Source organism: Eleginops maclovinus, chromosome 17 (assembly GCF_036324505.1).
Source record: "Eleginops maclovinus isolate JMC-PN-2008 ecotype Puerto Natales chromosome 17, JC_Emac_rtc_rv5, whole genome shotgun sequence".
NCBI classification, from domain to species: domain Eukaryota; kingdom Metazoa; phylum Chordata; class Actinopteri; order Perciformes; family Eleginopidae; genus Eleginops; species Eleginops maclovinus.
Window position 1 is genome coordinate 243,065 of NC_086365.1, and position 24,397 is coordinate 267,461.

Here is a 24,397-nt window from a genome sequence, read left to right on the forward strand (position 1 = left end):
TTTTCCTGATAGAATATCACCTAAAGGACCAGAATCATCTTATAATGCTGCTAAGATGTTTAAGGATTCAATCAATAACAATGGCATGCTTCATTGTTGTTGTATGGAAACAGTCAAATATAATGTAATGATTGCTCCCTCTTAATTTTGTTTAAATTGGAAAATGTTATACCAATTACCCAGGAGAATGACTTAAGTAGTAGCATGCAGCTAACCTCTAATGTGACCAGTGAGTGGAATAAAAAAAAAAACAACTCAGATGTGGTTATAAACACACTGAACTAATGTTCTGCCAGTTATCTTTTAAGTTATGAAAAGTTATGGTTACAATTGTTTGCTTTGTTACTAAAACATATTCTGAAGGTATGTTGTATTAAGTCTCGAAATCTGTTTTGTAGGCATTGTTATGTGCAAAGAAACCTATGTTTTATTTTTGGATACTTTAATAATTGTTATTGCACTGGCACAATGCAGGCAGATAATTGATCAGTTTCTACATTTCACATCGTGTGGATCAACCAATAGTACAAAAAAAAGCAATGCAAAAGGGCTGTCATTTTCCGGTTATCCTTGTGCTGAGTTATCATGTTTTGTTAAATGTTACTTTTAACATTGAAATGTAAGTTAAAGTTACAATGTGAATAAAATGTATTTTCTTACAACACATTTTAATTCAGGTCTTCGCGTCTCTATTATTCCCTAGTTTTCTAAAATATCTTATAGTCATTCATATTTGACACAAATGTGAGAAAATGAATTAGTCATTTGGCATTAAAAAAATCATAAAAATAATTGCTTATTAAGAACACTACCATTTAAAATTCTGTTTATGTAAGCTTTGAATTCTTGATGCCTTTTTTACATATTCAAATGTATTTAATTGTCTAAAAATGATATCCTTTATTGTCATAATAAAGTTAATTGGGTTTTTCTTTGCCAAAAGTAGGTTGCAATGTTATGGTGAACACAGTTAAAAGACTGATGTATATCAATATTGAGAACATGATGAATAGTGCACTGACACTCATTGTATCAGCATTGGATAAAATCAGCTCTTATTAGTAGGAACTCACAACCAAGCATCCCAAAGTCTGTTCACCTCGGGTTATGATGGCTACATAGTTTCATTGAGAATACATAAATGTCACCACAATGTGAAATACTCAAAGTAATTACAATAAATGCTTAAAATGTGTTACTGTATAAAGACAATCTGATCCATTTAATTCATGTTTTGCAAAAAGTTGTGAACAATGTATCTATAGATTGAATCATCCAATGTGTGCTTAAAATAACATTTTCATTTGTGTATGCATATGTGGCAATAAGGACATATCGTGTAATTACATTTGTACCCTCCTCACATTATTATTTGTATCTTTACTATTAGCTTTGTGTTACCTGGAATACGGTAAAAACTCACTGCTCTGATGCTGAGTCGTTCTAAAGTGATATTTGTATTCACCAATACATAGCAATCAGTTGTTACCATTGTGTAACACATAGTAAATTAATTGTGTATACAATGTAGGAAAATGTAACAAAGATTTGGGGCATACCATTAAAAGAACTATCGAAAAGCTGTAAAGATAGACAAATTAAACCAGTGTTGCTGAGAGAAACATTTAAGGAATACATGAAATACCATTAACCATGATAACTATTGATACATTTTTGACAAAATAATTACTTATTTTTTAAGGTCACACAAATTTTGTTGTGGACAGTATTTTTTGTTTTGCATATTGACCAGTACCACATTTCACTTTGGATAGTACAAAAAATAAGGAATAGTTTTGTGTAATGAATACACACTTGTGTTCCATTTGACTCTAGCAGGTAGATGTTAACTCACCTCCAAACAGCTGTGACCTTTACCCCTATTATGTTGTAGGGGAGGGGGCACAACTCTCAACACTAATGTGAGACATAAAAAATATATATATATACATTTTTCTTTTCAATTTCAAAATGTTCATTTGGGTGGGATTTTTTTTTTTAGGTGGGCTGAAGTTCACCTAAAATAGGTATAGCTACGCCACTGGTGTGCTCCCTCACTCTATTCCTCTGTGCACCTCTCTATCTCTCACACATAGAAAATGAAAATCTAAAAATGTACAATAATTGACACACAGACACACACACTCAAAGACACACACTCCAATAGTGACACACTGTCACACAGACAGACACACATACCTCTGCTCAGCCAGACTTCTTGTAAATGTCACACACCATGATATTGACAGAAAGTGTTAAGATCAGAGGCCAGTTATTTTCAGCCATTAAGATTGTGTGCACTGCCTCACACACACTCTCACTTAATCATGTGAAAACTATTTTTGTATTACTATGCATGCTGGTTTTTTAAACTAAGTTGTCATTCATTGCCTTGAACACTCCTTTACAAATCTGGCTTACAATATTTAAATGTTTGTATTTAAAACAAACCCATGACTAAGGTTGGTTCAAATATTGATTCATGACAGTTACTTAAAAATAAATGAAGTGTATTTTAGTTAATTATCCTCTCATGATAACTATCTCAACTTTTACCTAACCCTAAGACTGGCAGAAGCTCTGCTGACAGAGATGCACTTTCTCTCTTATTTATTTCGTTATCGCGATTCAGCAACTCAGGAGTCCTTCTGTGTTGGTGGCCAGCTTTCCGTGAACAGGCCCTCTCACACACATCTACAACTGCAAAGTGTTACCGTTTTGATCTGACAACTTTGTATTGAGTTATTACGGTTTTATCTGAGTTTTATTTTTCGCCGTTCAGAAGCAGATCTCTCCCTTCTCTGTCACACCGCGAATGCAGTAGAACCCGCCCCCTGTACTGCAGGATCTGCATTCTGATTGGCTAAAGTACTTCTGTGTCGAAAACTCTGTGTAACGATTGGCCTGGAACTTGTGTGTCGTTAACCCTTTTTGAACCTGGATACATATGCGCAAAAAAAAACACACAATTAAAATTCCATATGAAGTGAGGAGCCGCATGAGACTGGGCAAAGAGACGCATGCAGCTCGAGAGCCGCGGGTTGGCCACCCCTGATCCATACAGCCAGTGGCGTCATTAGGCCTATTTTAGGGAGGCTTCAGCCACCCTAAAATATTCTTAAGCCCCCCTAAATAATGTTATGTTCATTTATTATTATTTTTTTTATTTTTTTTAAATGCCGACAAATTCAATATAATGTGGCCAGAATATGAGTTCACATAAATAATCATACAACCAGTCATTATTAACTTAAATATGATCATACATCTTAGTTTCCCTATAGTGAAAGGTGGAGAGTCAGGGTCAGTGCGTCGTTATCCAATCCATTCCACTTGTTCATAGAGCACGCCCACATCACTGAAATCCAGTCCTTGTTTTCACTGCAACCTAGGTTGCACTCGTCTCTGCATCTAGGTACCCGCAGCATGTGTGTACCGGGAGCGGAGCACACAGAACCGACTAGAGCAGCATTAGCAGAAGAACGTGAACAAGAATGGATATACGAAATTTTTTCAAGAGAGTAATTATTGATCACTGCTGTTGGTGACAATAAGTTAGCTCCAGTCCCCCAGCTAACAACAGAAAGTCCCATGTAATTAATGAACGAAATGCTCCCTGTTTGAGCAAAGATTTTGCAGTGTAGATGCAGGGCTACTAAAAGGCATCCAGGCATGCAGTCCGAAATCTGAGAACTTCTTGAGTGAATCACACTTGAATGAACTTGCAAAACACTACAGCACTGACCTGAAAACAGAGGAGGTTCTGGTGGCCAGAAACTTTCTTGCCCGGAAAACAGAGGCTGGATGTTCACCCAAAGATATGTTGACTGTGCACAACCTCCTTGATTCAGACATGTTTCCCTCCCTGAAGGCAACCATCCAAGTTGCTTTAACAGTGCCTGTAAACAGAGTGTGAAAGGTCCTTTAGTGTACTGCGCCGGCTGCACTCCTGGCTACGCCAAACAATGGGTCAGAAAAGACTTCACAGTCTTGCAGTCATGTCAATTGAAAAAGACGCACTTCAGCACCTAAATCACAATAGTGATAGACGCCTTTGCCACCCTTAAAAACAGACGACATTCTTTGATGCTTCCACCCACCAAGTAACTGCCAATTGTAGGCATGTTATTTTAAATGTACTTAGTGAGAACACAGTGCTCTTTTTTTTGCATAGTTTTGGATAATACATGTGGGCTGTTAATGAATAAGAAGCATTGGTTAAATAGGGCACTGTAACTATGTGATTGTTCTTTTTTTGTTGTTGTTAATGCTGTGAACATACAGTACTTCCTGTGTTTGTTGTTGTACTGTATTAAAGATGTAATGGTGGCCCGAAACATTTACACAGTAAAGGATCTGTTAAATCTGTCCAAAAAGTGTAAGGCAATTTCTCAGTTTTTGTTAGCTGTTTGTGAAATTAAACGTTCGCTCACATCCTGTGCATCTCCTGGGGGCTTAGCCCCCCCTGTACTTAAAACCTAGTGACGCCCCTGTTTACAGCCGTTAATGGCAATGCCATAGGGCTTTAGCTTATCATAGCCATCAATGTGCCAAACTGCATTTGGCCCTCTGCATCTGTACTGACGTCTTCTCAAGCGGCGGGCTCTTCTTAATTCCACACCTTGTGGATCAACCAGTTTGATGATGCGTCTTATGCTATCTTGTGACACAACAAGGCCCTGTTGAATTGCACGGAGATGTAGCCAACGGTATCCCTGCATCTGTCCATTGGTTATGATCTCATGCTGTACAAAAGCTAGCACTTCCTCCAAGTCAGACTGGTTCTTACTCCTGAACAGGTTAAATCTTTTACAGATTCTCTTTAAAGTTCGGACACTAATTACAATATGATTAGTATCATGTGCCAAAATAGCAAGTATTTCTTTGTTACTTAGGGAAAGTCTGAAGTATACTTTAATAAACTCATCCAAATCCGGCCCTGCCCTCCGGCATTGTTGTGAGCAGATCAGCAAACTAATAACAGAAACAGAATATAAAGAAGACAATTTGGTCACTGTTGAAGGGGATGTAATGTTGCACTTGAAGTTGAATTGTACATCAGACAATAATGTTGCTTTTAATCTGCAAAAAATAAAATAAAATACATTGTTTAAATATTGTAAATATTGTTCTGCCATTTGGAATATGCTTTCCTCCGGGACACCTCTGGCGCACAGAAATTTCGTGAACCCATACTTCTGAGTTTAAAGTCAGAATTCTGAGAAAAAAGTCAGAATTGTGACATCCCCCCCAAAAAATGTTCATGTGGCCCTAATCCTCTTCCGTAGATTTTGAACAACGTAAGCTTCTTGATATGTAATTTCGAAGAGGTGAGGGAGGGTCATATGTAAATTTCATTGAATATGTAAATTTGCGGATGATAGACCTTAATGCAAAATCAGGAATGAAAAAACGACCCAGGTGATCATATTCCCTATTTCCATTCATAAACTCAGTAAAGACAATCAGATAATGGATATCGATTCGTTTCCCGTTTTTCATTTTCTGATTTTCAAAACGAAAATCGCGAAACGAGTTTCCCGCGCACGCTGACATTCCTCACCAGGACACGGTCACCTTCAACTAACTCAGCAGAATCTCTCCAGTGTTGTTTGTCCTTGTCCTCCAAGGTTCCGAGCATGCTTAACAGGGTCCTATTAAAGCGCTCAACAGGATTTCCTTGGGGATGATAGGGTGTAGTACGGACCTTCTGTGCTCCAATCAGTGAACACAGTTCTTTGATCGTGTGGGATTCAAAATCCCTTCCCTGATCACTGTGAAGGCGACTAGGAAACCCGTAATGGACAAGGAAGTTCTCCCAAAGGGCCCTAGCAACCGTCCTTGCCTTTTGATCCTTCGTTGGTACTGCTACCGCGAACTTCGTGAAATGGTCAGTGATGACCAAAATGTTCCGGGTGTCATGGCTATCAGGTTCGAGGGACGGTAGTCCATGCAGACCAACTCCAATGGGTAAGTTGTCTTGATGTTTACCGTTGGTGCTGCCCTCTGTGGTTGAGCTTTCCTCCGGAAACAGCTTTCACAGCTTTGAAATTCCTTGTCAATGGACTCCTTCATCCTTGGCCAATAAAATCTGGCTCTAGCCAGCCTTAGCACACGCTCAGGTCCCAGATGACCAACTTCATCATGTAATCCATGAAGAGCTCCGTCTCTATAGTGCGCAGCCAACACGAGCTGATAGACCATATCTACTCGATCAAAGCACCTTCTGTGAGTGAAGAGTGAAGGAAGAGACTTCATGTTCAGTGCCCAGAACAAAAGGGCGTTCTGTCCTTCGGCTGTGTCTAGGTAGTGACTTAGCTGTAGTGCTGGAGTGGTCCCAACATCTTTTTTCTGCCTCTTATGGTATGCAGCAAACAGCCCTTCTCCTTGTCCAAGGTCCTCTTGCTGTTCTTTATCAACCAGAGGCACAGGTTGCTCAGTCTCTGCAGCATCTTGCTGGATCAATTCTGGAAAAACATTTGACAGCAGCAGAAACAAAAGAGCCCTTATTACCATTGGTGTTGGTGATACAGTGTTAGACTGAAAAATGCAATTATTGATGCTGTCAATAAGATCAGACTACGAGAAAAAAAAGTTGCATTGAAGTCAATAATATTTACCTTTAACTTGTTGTGCCACCTCTGCCTTGATGTCACGATTGACCAGTACATGGTGCTCCACATACAGCAGAGAAAAGGCTGGATCCAAGGCGGCTGCTTTGAGGTAGACTGGGTCTGAAAAGGGGGCAGTGATCCCATCTTGAGTCCCGACCATTTTCACGTTAATGAAGATCCCAAGAAATCTTTTGTTCAGGGATGCCTGGAGACTTCCGACCAGGCCGCTCAGGAAACCAACTTGAGGCCTCAGCTTCTCAAGGTGATGATTGAGGGACAAGACGGATGGAACAACTGCACTGATTGTGACGACCTTCTCTCCCTGTGTCAAATCAGTTGCTTCTCCAAACGACTTCAAGATGTCCACCAACTCCTTCAACAGATTCCACTCTCGTGGTGTGAATGACAACTTCTTATGCCCAGCCTTTTCTAGAATGGCACAGAGCTTTAGATGATCACACTGGAGAACTGCCTTTACTTGCCTCAGTGTTGAGTTCCATCTTGTGTTGACTGCAGCAGGGATGCCTTTCTGTTCCTCAAATTCACTATCAAACACATCTTTGAAGGTTGTGCTTGTGTGCAGCAATGAGCTAAGTTTTGATAACTTGGAAAGAAAAGGACATGCCACTTTTGTTTCCTTCAAACCGTCTCCCACCACCAGCTGAAGAGTATGCGCAAAACACTGCAGGCGCTGTTTCTTTGCCATAGCAGCATATACCGTTTGCTGTTCTTCCAGGGTTAAGTCACACCAGAGATCAGGGTCATCAAGATGATCTCCGTCATCATCCTCTTGTTCACTGGGGAAGCACACAGTGAATGCCTTTCGCATGTTAGCAGCATTGTCACTAATAATGTAGTCCAATTTATCTTTGATGTTGTATTCATCGCATATTGACTCAAATTGGTCACAGATTTGTTCAGCTATGTGTGAGTCTTTGAAGCGATTGCAGGCCAAGAGATTTGTATTTAGCTGTATCCTCTTTTTAGCTGTCTCTTTCTCTATCCAGTGGACAGTGACACCAAGGAATCCTCTCATCTTTCGTTCAGACCAAATGTCCACAGTGACTGAAACATGCTCAGCGTTGCTCAATTGAGTTTTTAACCTTGAACGTCTCTCCCCAGCGAGGCTCTCTGTTTTTGATGTCAACGTTCTGCGACACACTGGGCTGTACTTACTGTCAATTACTGTCAGAAAGTGCCGAAAACTCTCGTGTTCCACAATAGACAGCGGAAGGTTGCAATCAATAATCAAGTCGGACTGGCAGCAAGCTAAAATGGTACACATATTTATAATATAAAGTACATTCAACTGACCTTGATTTGATTAGGCTTCCTTTAGTTTTGCTGCTTGCAGCAGTCTACTGTGTATGATCCACTGACTAGCTGCTAAGTACATACAATCTTGCTTCAAAAAATCCTAAACTATCCTTTTACAATATGAGTATGGATAAGTTCACTATTTTGCACTTTGAGCCCCATTTCTGGTTTGTATAGGATGAAATAGTGTGTTTGACACCGACATTTTAATGATTGGTCCCCCATGCTTTATGTACGGGCATTCATAAAGCGGTCATTAAATCAACCTTAAACGTTCGTTTTCAAAGATGTGCAACTCACTGAGTGTTCACTGGTTAGTGGTGATGTTCCAAAACGAGTGTCTTAGCGAAATACAGTTTCTGTCGTGTTTAATTTGCCATTTTGTATTTCAAATATCAAGCAGAAGTCAATAGCCTACTCAGTGAGGTATCTGAAAACATAGCCAGTTCCACAATAGCAAATAACACGGATGGAAACCAAATATTTCGTCGATAGATTTTTTTAAAACAACTACGAACACCACTTACCACTCGGTGAGTTGCTCATCCTTGAAAACAAATGTTTAGGGTTGTTTTAAGGACAATGTTATGAATGCCTGTAGCCAACCATTCTGAAGCAGGGGGTGATTCCAAATTAGCCAAAAGCTGGAGACTGGACCAGTCGTCAACATTTCTATTTCATCCAAGACGACCCAGAAAAGGGGGCTCAAAGTGAAACATAGTGAACTTATCCATTACTGAACCCACAGGAGATACCGTTTAGCGTGTTCGTAAGCCAAGGTGACGTTTACAGTCTCATTGATATGTAGCTAGCTAGCAATTAGTCAATAAGCTAGTGTTGGCTTTCATTCAAAACTTACCGTTCTTTGTGCAACTTCAAATGTCGAACGAAGTTGGACGTTGTCGCGTCTCCGTCTGTTATCTTCGTCCAGTGGCGGCTGGTGGAGTTTTGTCCAGGGGGGGCTATAACTCTAAAATGTATATATATGTACTAAGGTATCAAACGAGTGTATTTACATAAATGAAAACAACAAAAGCAACATTATAGATAGATAGATAGAAGTGCAAAGAGAAACAAGTGCGATATATAGAGTATGTACAGTATATGCAGTTAAGAGTGATTATGTAAAGATAAGGGCAGTATAAAGAGGTGGGAATAATTGGCATAGTATAAACAGATGTAGTATGAACAAATATACAGATGTGCTATATTACGATACAGAGGGCCAATTTACATATATAATAAATATCTATCTATCTCTATATCTATCTCTCTATCTATCTCTAGATATATCTCTATATCTATATATTTAAAAAATATATATCATATATAACATGGACAATACACATACTTTATGACAGAAGGCTGTGACGTCAGCCCCGCCGCCAAATCCAGCTGCATTCAGCAGGAGAGGTTCGCCCCAACATCGTCCTATCTCTTGTATTGAAGAGGAGCTACTGCGCATGTACAACTTTTAACGAGAGTCTATGGGCAAAGATTCCTGCGCCCCAGGGCGGAAATACGTCACCAATCAGACAATGTCAACGAACGAAACAACTTTACTCATCATTAACTATGAAATATTTATCTTGCACATCTAAAAAAATATATACATATATTTCGAAATATTTTTATTTTATTATTTCATTTTAATTGAATTTTTTTTATGTCTTATTCAAGGAAATGTGGTGAGAGGTGAGTGGTGGGGCGGCGCCCTAGCGCCCTCTATTGGCCAGCCACCACTGTCTTCGTCCCGCATGTTTTACAGACTGCAGTTCCTTTTTTTTTTGTTGACCACCTCAACGTTTTTAAATCCAAACGAAACTACCCGTGGTATCGTTGTTGCCTACTTGCCTTATAGTTTGTTCCGCCTCATTGGTTGTCCAGTACTTTGATTGACACACGTTACGCACACAGATGCACAAAGGTGCAAAGAGAGATAGCGCTGTCCATGTCAACATACTTTTTAATCTTTGGGTTTGGGGAAAGTAGCAAATCTTTTCGAGTCAAAAGGGGCAAGTCCAAGTCCAAATGCGAGTCACTGATGTTAAAGTCCAAGTCAAAGTGCAAGTCTTTTTAGATTTTGTCAAGTCAAGTCTAAAGTCATCAAATTCATGACTCGAGTCCAAGTCATGTGACTCGAGTCCACTACTCTGTAACCAGATACCTTGTACTAGAACCACCTCAGTCGAGGTGCCAGCTGAGCTGATAGAAAAGTGGTCAAGTAAAACACTGCAGACCATTGATTGGTCAGAAAAAATCATCACTAGCGGGACATCATGCAAAAACCCGCCATTTTTAAATGCTGATCACCCCGACTCCGCTATAGCGGTTGTGGTGTATTAAACTGGTCATATACAAAGGTAGATACTCTCTGAGGTCATAGGTTGGGTAAGAGGAATGTTGGGTGATAGGAGAGTGAAAAACAACATCTGGAATAGTTAGGGGGCCCCTATGAACTGACACATGTCACTTTAGTGGGGCACGCATTGTTATTGACCACCTCATGTGAGCACACACACTTTGGATACGCACACACATTTTCTCCCATATATTGCATGCACAAAGACAGTTCGGGGGGACTTCCACAATTGGCTCTGGGAACCTCGTATTGCCCGTGTTGGTGTATGATACTATGCTGTTGTAATAAACCTTATTATATACAAGCTGGTGTCTCCGGAGACTTCTTCATCATCTTCACAAACATCGCTAAAAGATATACCTCACGGTACTATCTATCTGCAATGGAAAGCGAAATTCTGTGAGTTGAGTCGAGTCGAGTTGAGTAGAGCCGTACTGTGTGGTCGAAAATCGGCTTTAATGCCTTTCACCAACTTCATGTCTGAGTTTTCTGAGATGCTCACCTCTGTCTGCTACAGATCTCCATCCACATTACTGCTTGGTGAATTTCCATGTCCACTCCAACACATGCACCTTTGCCTCAGAATTTCTCTCACTGCTCAACTGTTTCAACATCACACAGCACGTCCAAGGTCCCACTCACACCAAAGGACAAACCCTGGACCTAGTGTGCTCTATTGGCACTCCTCCATCCCATCTCCAGTGCCTGGACCTAGCAGTTGCGGACCACCATGCTATCCTCTTTTCTGTTCCTGTCCTCCTACCAATCCAGCGTGCAAAACGTACCTTCACATTCAGGAAAACCAAAACACTGAGTGCACGGGCCGTGAACAGTACGATAGCTTCCCATTTAGCCTCCATCCCCCTTCCCACCACAGTGGAATGCCTGGTTGCCCACTACAACACAGCTCTATCCCTCAGCCTTGACTCTCTTGCCCCCCTCAAAACCTGATCAAAAACCCCCTCAAAATCTATTATTATTATTATGCTGATCGACATCAGAGTACAGTGATATAATTTACATGCCTTGCTCACACACTGGTGGCCATGCTAGAGAGCAAAGCAGCTAAACTAATCTAGTTGAACACAATGTCAGCTAGGATATTCATTTTAACGTGTGGACGGTCTGACTGACAGTGTGTTTCGATCAGCAGCACACGCAGACACAAACGTTGACCCATTTATTTTCAACCATTTGTGCCCCTCCACATATGCTGCCAGCAAAAGCCCTGTGTGGGTCTTTCCTGCTCTGATTCCAGACCGCAGTCATGAAGCACCAGACTGTGATCTAAAGGTTACTAAACGCTGCAGTCTTTATTTATTTACAACAGTGACTTTCACTGTTATCAGCTGGCTACTTTTCTGTAGCCAATCCTTTGATTTGATCTCCAACTGTTCATCTTGTCTCATTTTCTTCTGTGGGGTACTGAGGACCAAATGGAGAGCAGTACTGATTGGGAAGTTGTTTTAATCAGTGGTTCTGGAGAAATCACCTCAATGTAAAGCAATTCACAGCTATCTTTGAGGTCAAAGATCAGACCAAGCACAGTACCTGATTTTACACAGGAATAAACCTCCTCTAAATGGCAGCCTATACTTAGTTTATAATGTTTATTCATTAATTCCTTCATCAAGCAATCAATTTAAATATTTTGATATGCTTCTCAATTGAAATATGGATGTATGTGATGACTAAAGACTTTTGATCACAAAGCATGTAACTAATTAGGCACATTTTAATGGCTCAACATCCCCAATAAATACATCAAGATATCAAAAATATATTTAAAAATAAATGACTAAATACAATGAAAAATTAAGTGTAAATTTTTTACACTGGTTATTAAGCAAACTATTATAATAGCAATCAAATCAGACCAAACTGCTTACCTTGTGGTGAGCTTAGGTTCAGTTCCTTGCTTCTGAGCTCAGACAAATGCAAGTATACCACCTTTATTACACACACACACAAATGTTTTCCTTTTGGGGACCCGATTACTTGTCCCCAAACTCTGAGGTCCCCATGATGTACACTACACACGCACACACTTTATATTCAGCATATGTTACCTCCAGACATTAATTGGGAAATTATAAACAAAAGACATAAGGAAACGATTAAGCACAAAGAATGTACTGCTCATCTTTTATTTAGACACATCAATAGGACCACAACGTCTCTATAGCAGTCTGTTTAGGCCAAATGCCTGATTGTTAAGCACCATTCCCACCACCAACAACATATATTTCCTTCCTTAGCGTCACATTTAGCACAAGACACAAGAGCCCATCAACAAGACGACAGTAGAGTCAACCACAATTAATTACATAAATCAGACAATAGTTAAGCCCATCTAGAAAGTTGTCCGAAGCCTTCCAGAAAACAAAAGAGGCACAAACTCATAACATTGAAATCAGTGACCTGATGAATGAATGGGTGACAACACAGGTTGGTTGATCACTTTTTCCTTGTGACTGATACTAGTAGAACGCATTCATGGGACATCAACTACTTTTGGTTTATCTCAAGTCACAACTTTAAATATAGATGGTGCCATTGGCTTGTATCTTGAAATGTCCTTTTTTCATTGTATTGTCAAGTAAAGGGAAAGTCCTCACACTGGAAGAATATAGATGTTTGATCAGGTTCAATCCTGGTAGAGAAGGAAGCCAGAGAAGGTGCTGTACTTCCAGGTGCTTCCATAGATTGCCCCCCGATGCAAACGGAGCCACACTTGGTCTCCCTGAAAGAGGGGCAGGATAGCATGGTTGCTGGCTGTCTCGTGATCTGGGGCCCCATCGTTGGCGTATGCAGAAACCATCACCTCTTCGTTGTTCATGAGGTTAATATAGAGAGGCACGTTGATGGCAAGCTTCAGGATGTGGAAGAGGAAGACATAGGTTCCATTGACAGGGGAGGTGAAGCGGCCGGTACGGGTGTCAAACATCTCTCCGAGGTTGCTGTGCAGCTGGTCGAAGACAATGGGCTGGTCCAGGTTGCCTGGGACAAAATTGGCCGTGCGAGAGGCATTAAAAGCCACTCTCATTGGCTGGGAGAGTGGGTAGAGTTGCATCGGAAGCAGGGCTTGACGGTCGCCGTGGGGAGAGAGAGGGACCTCCATGGTGGACAATGACAGGGAATCCCCATGACCTGAGTCCACAATTGTAAACGCTCTCTCCCGGTCTGGGGTGCTCACCTGGGAAGAGTCACTCCAGGCTGCTGCAGAGTCCAGACAAAAACAATATTCAGTGATGACACACTCAGGGGTATTCAAACTCAAGTAACTTAGTTGAATCTTATTTAATCAGATGTGAACACGGCAATCTTATTCTGCTGCTGACCAAAACAACCTCACCAAATCTTTAGAGGCATGTACTTTTAGCTTCGTCCAATTAAAAACACATTCCACCTCCCCAAATTCAGTTGCTCTTTAATGAATAATTTTACACACAATTAACAATGGCTAATAAAATGTCAAGGTCATAATATCCTATTATGATCTCTGGCTTCAAAGGCTTTCCAGATTCAGAATTTGTCAGCATTTCTAACATTGATCGGATCTGATTCGTTATGTCCCATTAGCAGTGCTTATTACAGTAATAGAATCAATTCATTTTTTAAAACATTTTTTTTGGGGGGCTTTTTGCCTTTAGTCGGGGTGGGATCCGGAAAGGACTACGGGTCGGGAATCGAACCTGGGTCGCCGGCGTACGGTGCAGGTGCCCCAGCCAGTTGCGCCACGGCCGGGGCCTATCAATTCATTTTTAACAGTTATTCTTTCGAATTACCGTACTTTAGGGAAGCGCTTTAGAAAGTGTTGATACAAAGTCTTGTCCAAGAGGAAAATGATACTATTAGAACTATAATCTTACCACTCAAGTTATGCCTCCCTCCTCCACGTCTATAGCCATGATGGTATCCAGCATCCTGGGAAAATATCACGGAGGAATTTTAGAAGTGTATAGACTGAGCAGCAAGAGAGTACTGGAGTCTAAGGTGCTGCTTGCAAGAGTACCACTTTTTTGGCTGGGCACAGTTTTTTGTGACCCCTTTGCTGGATAGCCATGGTTGTCTGTAGCATGATTACCCACATTGGCTTTTCTGTAGTTTAATGATTGTCTGGGATACAAAATACATTTGACGATAATTCTGCTGAATTTACTGATATGGACACCACATTTGGCTAACATATGACCCGTCTCCTTATGCATGTCCTATGTCCCTGTAATCTAGTGAGCGGAAATTCAAAAATTGTAAATTAAACAACAAACCATGGGTGACTGAGCAATCAATTCAATTCACAAATCTGAAAAGCAAAACATAAAATGTAGGGAAAATTTCTCACAAAAATTGGACAAAATGCTTCAGACTTGGGAAGGTAACATTTGAGAAGACAGCAAGAAGCTATATTTTCAAAAATGAGTCAACCAACAAACCAAAATCATTTCCAATGCAAGTAGCTAGCAACACTAGCTCCAAAGACTGCTTAATAATAACAAATCAGTAGTCGGTTTGGCCTTTTGACTGCCTTGCCTCCAAAACGATCCATTAATCTGGAAAAGGGCTGTTAGTTCTCACTGATGTAAGATGGCAGCTTTTGGATGAGCATTTTCTATGACAGATTTTTGTTGGGATTAAGTCAAGCACATCTTATTTGTATAGTCTAATAGTCAAATGTTCCCTCAGGCAAAACAGAGGGGTGGAAGAAACCTCAGGATTCAACTCAGTCGTTTTGATAGACTACAACAGCCAAGTTCGCAGATTTCATAAAAACAGTAATTCACTCACTCTGGCAGCATAGAAGACAGGGCCACAGTCTCTCAGATGATTCTGGGGAATGTAGGATCCTCCTGAAGAGTAAAAACCAGCAGAGCTTCAGAATGACCTCTCAATGATCAAGAGTTTGGAAGCAAAGATTTGATCAACATACCTGGTTGTGGTTCGTCTTCCGGGGGACAAAACTCAGCTGGTGTTTGGGTACTGGCAGTGCTGTAACTGGGTTCAGCAAAAACTGAAGAATCTGATTTGTAGTTCAATTCTCCATTCTTAGAAAAGGTGGCATTCTCCTTGAAGACCTATAGTAAGAAGAACAAGTGCTACAAAGAATCAGACCGTGTCTTTGATTAATAAAGCATAGTGACAGAGTCCAACGAAAGGGTGACACTCAGCACACAGGCTACAGTCCGAACATCCTCCAGAGCAGTTTGTGCCACAAGTCCAGTCTGGACAGTTGGACCTGAGGCCAGGCAGGCAAGAGGGGCTCTCACCATCACACCACAACCAGTTTAAAGTTATCATGGATGGGGTTATCCGCTCATACAGAAAAAAAAGAAGATGAATCTTCTTGATCGTACAGGCAAATCAACCTTCATGCTGTACGTGGCAGAAAACATTGTTAACGACAGGACACTTGGTGGCCAATGTCTTAGGCAACTTAGACAGATGAATAAACGTGTAAATGCATTTAGTTTTAGAGACTAACAGAAATTGATTGTTATTGCTCTTTCCGGAAACGTTTTTAATCTTCTGGCAAAAAATAACCACAGCGGCCCCGGCGCAACTGGCTGGGGCACCTGCACCGTACGCCGGCGACCCGGGTTTGATTCCCGACCCGTGGTCCTTTCCGGATCCCACCCCGACTCTCCAACTTTCCTGTCACTCTCCACTGTCCTATCCGATTAAAGGCAAAAAGCCCCCCAAAAATATCTTTAAAAATAAATAAATAAATAACCACAGCACCTTTTCGGAGAAAAAAGTAATGCTAGGCCAACTGCACCAACATGATTTACATATAGTGAGATCTACACAGTGCAAAGATAACACTTTGGGCAGGTTATGACTCCCAATACATTTCAGATACCTGCTGACCTTCGGGCCTCAATGGATTCAACCTAAAAGACAATGAGGCATGCTTTAGTGAAACTAACCGACTGGGTGTACTGAAACTGAAGTCAGAGTTCGTCTGGTGGGAGGTGTGGAGAAAGTCTTTCCCTTAGGAAGGGGGACAGTGCAAGACTCAACCCTGTTGCAGGAGGAATGCTTTTTTGAAACTGGAGTCTGGAATACCAGCAGGGTAAGAAGTTGCATTAAAAGCATCGAAAACACTTCATATCAGCCTAATATTTGGTACATTTACATAAGGACCGCTCTTCTCCTTCAGGCTGACAGGTATTGTGGCCTCCCTGCGGTACATCGGCGGTGAAGGAAACTTCTTTCTTTCAGCCAGCTGCAGTAGCTCCTGCAGAGAAAAGAAGGCTTCAACCACTAAGACAGACAGGAGAGGAATCTGGTGCATCTTATAAGGCAATATTATCCTTCTTACATGAGGCAAGTCCTCTGAAGGAAGTTCTAGTGCACAGGTCTCCAAGCACTCATCCCCCTTAGTCCAACTGGCTCTGCGCTCAATAAGCCTGGTAGGCAGTGGGGTGGACTAAGTGGGGGGGTGAAGATGAAGGGATAAATGGTCTAAGTCATTTCAAATTTCAACAGAACTGACTCAAACACAGAACACTGTCAGCTTACATGCATTGATTTTGGCAGGACATCACCTGGACTTCCTCCATCTACATGTCCTGGTTAGTTGAGGAAACCAAATCAAGAAATTAAACAGTCAAATTCTCAAACTTTAAAACTTGATGGTTACAAAAAAAAAGAACAAAAGGTCATGTTAATGATATGATTTGAAGGAAATGCCAACAAATGTTATGCCAGTTTGGTGAATAAAGTTCACAGGAATTTGCAAGAATTTGAATTCAGTTTCCAAAAAAAGCCACAATTTCCCTATGTGGTACAAGTCACCTAGAGGGGATGAAGATTGAGACGACCTCCGATTCAGTTTATGGTGGCCATTGATGGGGGAGATCTCACCCTCCAGAAGAGAGTCCTGAACAGGAAAGAATAATTTAAAAACTTTTAACTATCTTTATCACTGGCTAAGATTAAATAGTCTCATCCTCTACAGAGTGGTTCATTATACTCTCGTGGGTTTGCAAACAGCCAAACACCACCTGCATAAAGCTGAAGGAGCCATGGATCTTTGTCACAAGATCCTCTAGGTGCTGCTTTCTGAGGAAAGGGTCTTTGGGTAAGGCATATGAAGAGTTGAAAACCTCCACAGGCATATCGATTTGGACTGCCTGTTGGGAAGAGTGAAGTTAAAAACAGACATTTCTACATACCGTACACAATAAGCAAACAAACCACTTGTACTCACAGAGTTGGCGGATTGCATTCCTTTGGCTCTCTCTTTTCGCTGAGGGAATATCATGTCTAATTATTATAAGGACACCTTTGTTGAACAATAACTTCCTATACCAGGGCCCACTACAGCAAAGCAAAGAGACTCATCATTCGTATTAGAGTTTATCTCGGGGATGTATGGTCATTCCCTGAAGCAGCTGCTGTGGAACTCCACATTTGAACCATCTTTGTTTATTTGCTAGGGATGTGGGTTCCTGAATGCAAACAAATGACCAACTGCTTCCATAACTTGCAAAATACAGATTGTTTTCAAGCTTACAGAAACAAACGGACATTTTCCCGATATACGTGGATTCACTCTCAAAAAACCTGTGGCATGTTAATACTCAAGTCTGACTCGGATTCCCTTGGTATGATCCAGAACACAGAGGGTCTCATGCTGCCTCACCTGTTTGCAGCCAGCAGATTGTTTTTTGGTGGTGACTAGGCCTTTGGGGATGAAGGTGGCAGCTCCTCTCCATGGCATTTGAACTGCAGCCCGGGGGGAACAGGGTCCAGCAGAGGAGTCCAGATCCCAGCAGTCAGGAGGCTCCTGCTCCCTGGTGTGGAAGCCCCCCTTCCAGTTCTGAGTTGGAGGATTTTCCATATCAGTAAGTTATAGTCAGTTGAAATACAAGTGATTCCTGGAGCATGTTTACAGTGGAACTGAAATGCAGCTTTAAAGATACCAACTGGATATCTGGCTTACCTCCTTGGAAACTTCATTTGAGTTTGTTGTGGCTGACAGGGGGAAACATAAATATGAAATTCACCATATTCAAACAAGGACACAGTTGTTTTAGTAGTTCATTAATCTTATTCTAGCATGATTTTTAAGTTCAATTGTACCTATAGGGCTGTGGCTGTCGGCTCTCAGCAGCTCCTCTGGAGGGTTATTGGGTCGAGATGGAAGACGAGTGAAGTACTTGCAGTTCAACAGCTCAGCGAGTTCTTCTTTGAACAGCTTAACTAAAACATAATAAGCACTGAACATTGTATTATTTTGACCAGTTTTTCATTTCCTACAAATAGTTTCTCCAAATCAAACTTGCCTATTTGGAATTTTGGAGATTTTTGATAAAGATTTGTCAAACGAAAATACATAAATGATATCATTTTTGCACAAAGATCATACATTCAAATGTGTAACATTTTTTAGATTGCGTTAGTATCAAATTACTGGTGATTCAGGAAATGTGATAACTTCACTCAAAAATCTCAGGCTTTACACGTTTAAAGAAAAACCAACATTATTCATATCTTATTAGACTCAGATCTAGGTTTTTGTTAGCTCTTTTACTCACATGTGGACCCAGCCACCGGCTTTTCGTTCCCTTCCAACAGGTCCAGGTGGGCCAGAGCCGCCCGCTCCATCTGCTCCTCTAAACTACAACAGTGAGGACAGCTGAGGTCATCAAAGAATTCCAACATGGAACTCTTTATACCAGTACAATTGTGTTCTGATTCACCGCAATTTGCATACAACACTCTTAAAAAGCAACATACAAACATGAGAAGATTGAAAATAACTTAAATTGCACTATTTGCCCCCTTCAAAAACGGGTGCAAATTGTTGGTTTTGAGCCTAAAAAAGAGGCAGTATTTAATTCATTTTAACCTAAAATTTCGAGTAAAAAATGCTAAGCTGGTTAAAATAACCATCTTTTAATCTTCACTCGAGTGTGTATAATGCATATTGATATAATGTAATGTTGTGATGCCTAGTTATCATTTCATTCTCCACGCCCATGTTCACGGGGGTTACCTGGTATGTCGAACCTAACGCTTTCCGTACTATGAAGGGCTCTTAACCTGGCTAGATCACCATGGTAACTTAAACTGCAGACATAACATGCACCGGACCAGATTATGTTCAGAGTTTAGGCTTGAAATTGGCTTAAACCACCGTTCACTTACTAGTTTCTTTTAGCTAGCGGGTCTTTGTAGCCAATCCACGAGGAAAATATTCTTAGCTGATGGAATAAGCGATAACCGATCAAAGCCGTGCAGTTACAGCAGCACATTCTGTTTCAAACACACTACATAGATATGTGATGCATAACCGCAGAACAACATATTATCAGTATGAAGTTTTCTTGCAGATGGAATGCTATACAATTCCCTCCATTATTTTACCAAGATCTTGTATTGATGACGGGATATTCGGACCACTGCGCAAAGTCTTCTCCAGTACATCCCAGAGATTCTCAATCGGGTTCAGGTCTGGACTGTGTGGTGGCCAATCCATGTGTCAAAAAATGATGTCTCATGCTCCCTGAACCACAATTTGAGCCCGATGGATCCTGGCATTGTCATCTTGGAACACATCAGCTGACCTCATTCTTTGGGCACGTTGCTGAACCTAGACCAGACCAACTGCAGCAACCTCAGATCATAGCACTGCCCCCCACAGGCTTGTGACCTTTTTTTTGGACGGGCAGTGTATCGTAGCGTATACAAAACCGATTAGAAAAGCCATTAGTCAATATATCACATAAAATTCAATCATTTCATTTCACTTTGATTTGGCCAAAAACATTGTATTTCTCTGAATCTTAAAGGGGACCATGTCCGACCTAAATGCAATTTGAAATATTGTTTAGAACTCCTGACCCATAGAATGCCCAATTGTCAAAATAGAAATAAACTGGAAGCACCGTTGGCATTGAGTGGTACATTACATACAGCCCTGGAAAAAATTAAGGGACCACTTCAGCATTATCAGTTCCTCTTGTTTTATAGGTACGTTTTTTTAGTTAAATGTTTATGTTTATTGTATTCTATAAACTACTGGCAATTTTTCTCTGTGTTGGAATTCAACACACACTGGAATGGCTGCCATACATGTAGAGATAAAGATTTAAGAAAAAAATGAGTGGTCTCTTAATTTTTTCCACAGCTGTATACAAGTCAGAAACGTTTAGCACATTTCTTCCAATTTTCATCTCTTATTTGCAGCACCAGGTTGGCTTATGCCGTGATTTATTTTTGTATTCTTTTAAGAAGGAAATAGGCGGCGATTAATAGCTTTCATGTGGTTCACAAGTCTAGTTATGCTCCAACCCCCCTTTTTATGTGAGCGTGCATAGAGTCTGAAGAGGAAGCCTGGGTTCACACAGGCAGGTGATAACCAGCTTCGGAGTGCCAACTATCCCTGAATAAGAGTTTCCTTTTTTTGAGCCAGCTAAGTAGAAGCAACTCTGGCTCTTCTACAGGTGCACCATAGAGAGCATCCTGACATCAAAGAACATATACAACAGCGATAAGGTGCTGCGATGACATTCACCTCAGTGTGTGGTCCCTTTTGACTCCCAGCAGGGTGGCCAGCTGACTCATGCTCTGCAGCTTCTGGGCTGTGATGGGGGGGGGCTTGTTGTGTCCAGCCAGTAAGTCTGTCCTGATGTGTTCCAGCTGCATGATGTGGAGAAGGTGCTGGACCTGCAGCACAGAGGTCAGATTCCTCCTCTCTGTCTCCTCCTTTGCTACTTTCTCCTTCCTCACTGCCTTCCTCTGGGCTCTCAACAGCTGCAGAGTCAGGAGGATTCAAGGAGCAGTTCAAAAACATGCAATTGAACTTGTTACAAAAGACCTGAGTTTCAGAGTACAAACTGTTTATACAACATTTTGAACACAGTGTTTAACTGCAGGATATTAGAGTACAGATCTCAAGGGAAAAGACTACTAAAACCAGAGGTGTTTAAAAAGGATGTTGTGGACAACAGCTTTACAGATTGTATAAAAACACCCTGGGATAAATGATTAATTAGTGGTATTGGAATATACAAATAAAATGTTCATAGTTGTGTGCTACAGCAAAGATTAATAATTACTTTGTTTCTAGGACTTGGGTGTACCAGATGTGCAAACTTTAAAGGTCACATTATGCAAAATGCACTTTTGAATGTCTTTTATAAATAAATATGTGTCCCCAGTGAGTAAGGAGACTCACATAGTGCCAGAAATATCAAATATAGCATAATAGGAAACCTTTAAAAAAAAAATATGAATGAAAAATACACCAATTAGTCATCATTCTTTGACTAAGAGTAAAACAAAGCACAGGCTCCAAACTATCCTTAACATGCCATTGAAACTCAACCGTTACTCATAGTAGTCGGATTTCCAAAGACTTACATTCTGAGTCAATTCTTCTAGGGTTTTGTGCAGCTCCTGTGCAAAGGCCAGGTTATGAAGCACCTCCTCGTACTTTTCCGCCGCCGCCTTGAAAATGACAAAAAAAGCAAACAATGCACAAACCCCAGAAAGAAACACAAGATAATACTTGGTTGCCAATCCATAGCCAGGGCTTACCATCTGATCATGGTTAAGTTCCTCGCCCCAGGTCAGCCTCCTCTTGTAGTCTTCAAGTTTCAGCTGTGGGCACACAAGAGACATCACAAAATCCAGGTGCCTGCCACCTAGCCACTGTAAAAACTGAAATCAACTCAGTCTTACCTTCTTTTTCTCCAAGTTGCGCAATTTGTGTTTCAAGCAGATGAGACCATCTTCGATGTAGAGGTCATAGCCGTGGTAGGCAGTGGAGCTCACCATGCCTAGCTGCTGGGTGCTCAGACCCAGGGACGAGCCCACCTTTTGGCCATCAGCCACCACCAGGTCCCCCATTCTTTCCTCTGTGTCCTCAGAGTGCTCAGGTGGTGTGACATTCAGGTTAGAGGAAGGGGACAGCTGCACCATGTTGAGCTTTCAAACTGGAAGGAGAGTTACACATTTAGTAAAACAAAAACATAGAAACAAACATAAAAGGGGGGGCACACTGGTGCTGTGCCATTAAGCTGCCACAGGAGAAAGAGGCTACTGGTACCAAGCAGAGTGTCTCCCAGCCCTCCAGTTCAGACTTGCTCCCACTTTGCCCGTTTCCAAATCTTGTTTAAATACCCACATTCTCCCGTGGGTTTGCAGACGACGTATAAGACTTGTCAGTTTTTTATATATTGATAGATGTGCAGTACTTTGGTCAACTCTGTTGTTTTTAAATGTGCTATAGAAATAAAGTTGGATTAGAGTGTTTCAATAGAAACACTGCATTAACAGAAACCACGTGCTCTTCAGTTGGCCACATTCAGAAAGCGCCAGCTACACACATGCAGGAGCACGCAGTGTTTAACCCCCTCAATTCCCCAAATGTTCCACAACTATAACAGAGGATTATTTACACAGGTGAGTGATTTAGACATTTTATCTGTAATGGAAAAAGCTCAATCTTATTTCATAAAATTGTCTATTTTTCCTAAAGTAAAATCATCTGTAAAATCTACCCGGTTTCTGAATTTAAGAAAATTTGAAGTGGACCCATGTTCTTTTTGTTATTTAAAAGTTTTATCATTGGAACATTTATATTTCTCATGCCCTTTTTGTAAATTATTTTGGTATAATGTGAGGGATTGGTTGTTGCTTAAATCGACTGACATTCTTGCCTTCAAACTATGTCAGAATGTATTTTATATTGATAATTGTCAATCTTCAATAGGCCTACTGATTTGGTTGATATATTAATTATTTTGGATAAATACACTGCTGTAAATGGAGCGGTAGCAAGCTCTCCTTTCCTTGTTTTATTAACAAATTCCAATCGTTTTTTCTGTTTGGAAATTGCCCAAAAAAATCATAATGATATTTTTTAAATGTGTATTATTTTAAATATTCTCCTTAATGCCTATTTTATGCTTCTGTGTCTTCTTTTTATCCCCCTAGCTCTTATTGGTTGTGTTATTTATGTTTGTTGTCTTTAATGTGAATTCATGGTTTTTGTTGCACATATGACGATAACTTGAGGGTATTTGTATCCTCATCAAGCTTTTTGTATTGCACTGCAAGAAATAAATATGTACAATAATAAAAAAAAAAAAGAAGACAAACCTCAATTCAATATCCTCACGTGAATGTGATGACCAGAAAAGAACTACTTTTCGCACGAGTCATACTTCTACTGGAGGTTAGGTTTAGAATTAATTAGCAGAGTCGTAAATAAGAAAGGGGAGCAACTATAGCTTGTTCCGTCACGTGTGTTATCATGGCGCAATCAATGCCCGATGTCTACAGTCCAGTTTAAATCTACACAAATTTCGCTGCACAATCCTTCCCTGTTCACTTTCACTAGCAGTTTAATCACACGTGTCAGCATTTTTTTTTTAAACCACCGCAATCCAAACAGCTGATTTACCTTACATTAAGTGTTCACTCGCTTGGAGGCTCTCACACACCGGATGTTTAACTGTCTAAGGCCCGGTCGTTGTCCGCTCAAACCTTTATATACCCTGACGTTCCACTGACGATCCACCTTGATCACATCCGGTCCTGGCACCTGTCTCGGTCCACCCACACATGATCAGATTTGAGAGAACCTATAGATATAGTGCAAAATAGGAGAGCTTGTAAAACCTGATGTGAGCGCTTGTAGAGTAGGGGAGAGCGGGGTAATGTGAGACACCGGGTATTGTGAGACACCCCCTGTATCTAGGCAACGGAACACATTTGTGGTCATGTGACCATTATGTTTTCAAACCCCTCCCATTCCCCCCTTGCCAGGAGAAGTTGGTGCTGGTGCTGTGGTAAGTATGTTTTTTTTTCACAAAAATGTGTTTTTTGCATGTGAGAGTAAATTTTCTTGCTGTGAACTTAATCAACTGTTGTGTCAAAGCAAATTGATTCAGGTAGAACAACTTATATCATACACGTTGATGAACTTCAAACATATCCAACCATGTGATTGATGCTAGTTGAAGATTAGCCTGAATCCCTAGTGATGTTGTTCCTAGAGGCGGAACTAATTACTGCCGACCTAGTTTCCCGCACGGCACAATTAATCAACGCACCCTGCCAGAACAGCGCTAAAGAAGTAAAACAA

The 24,397-nt window shown here is 40.9% G+C and overlaps 1 protein-coding gene across 3 annotated transcripts; it reads right to left on the reverse strand.

Moving 5' to 3' along the window:
• Window positions 1–12,405: 12,405 nt before the first annotated feature.
• Window positions 12,406–23,942, reverse strand: caprin2 (caprin family member 2). 3 transcript variants are annotated; one of them, XM_063905121.1, is made up of 20 exons: window positions 23,719–23,861; window positions 21,988–22,241; window positions 21,844–21,906; window positions 21,667–21,753; window positions 20,819–21,057; window positions 18,837–18,919; window positions 18,382–18,501; window positions 18,242–18,273; window positions 17,942–18,118; window positions 17,507–17,545; window positions 17,301–17,429; window positions 17,092–17,176; window positions 16,816–16,865; window positions 16,616–16,723; window positions 16,430–16,531; window positions 15,224–15,368; window positions 15,082–15,143; window positions 14,166–14,220; window positions 13,490–13,512; window positions 12,945–13,293 (listed from the first exon to the last, which is right to left on the reverse strand). In XM_063905121.1, the coding sequence occupies exons 2-20, from the start codon at window positions 22,225–22,227 to the stop codon at window positions 13,168–13,170; spliced, it is 1,965 nt and encodes a 654-aa protein (XP_063761191.1). In that variant the 5' UTR covers window positions 22,228–22,241; window positions 23,719–23,861; the 3' UTR covers window positions 12,945–13,167. The 3 variants fall into 3 exon arrangements, with proteins under 3 accessions (XP_063761189.1, XP_063761188.1, XP_063761191.1); XM_063905119.1 differs by having other exon boundaries at window positions 12,406–13,512; window positions 23,714–23,942; XM_063905118.1 differs by having other exon boundaries at window positions 12,406–13,512.
• Between the last annotated feature and the right edge of the window lie 455 nt (window positions 23,943–24,397).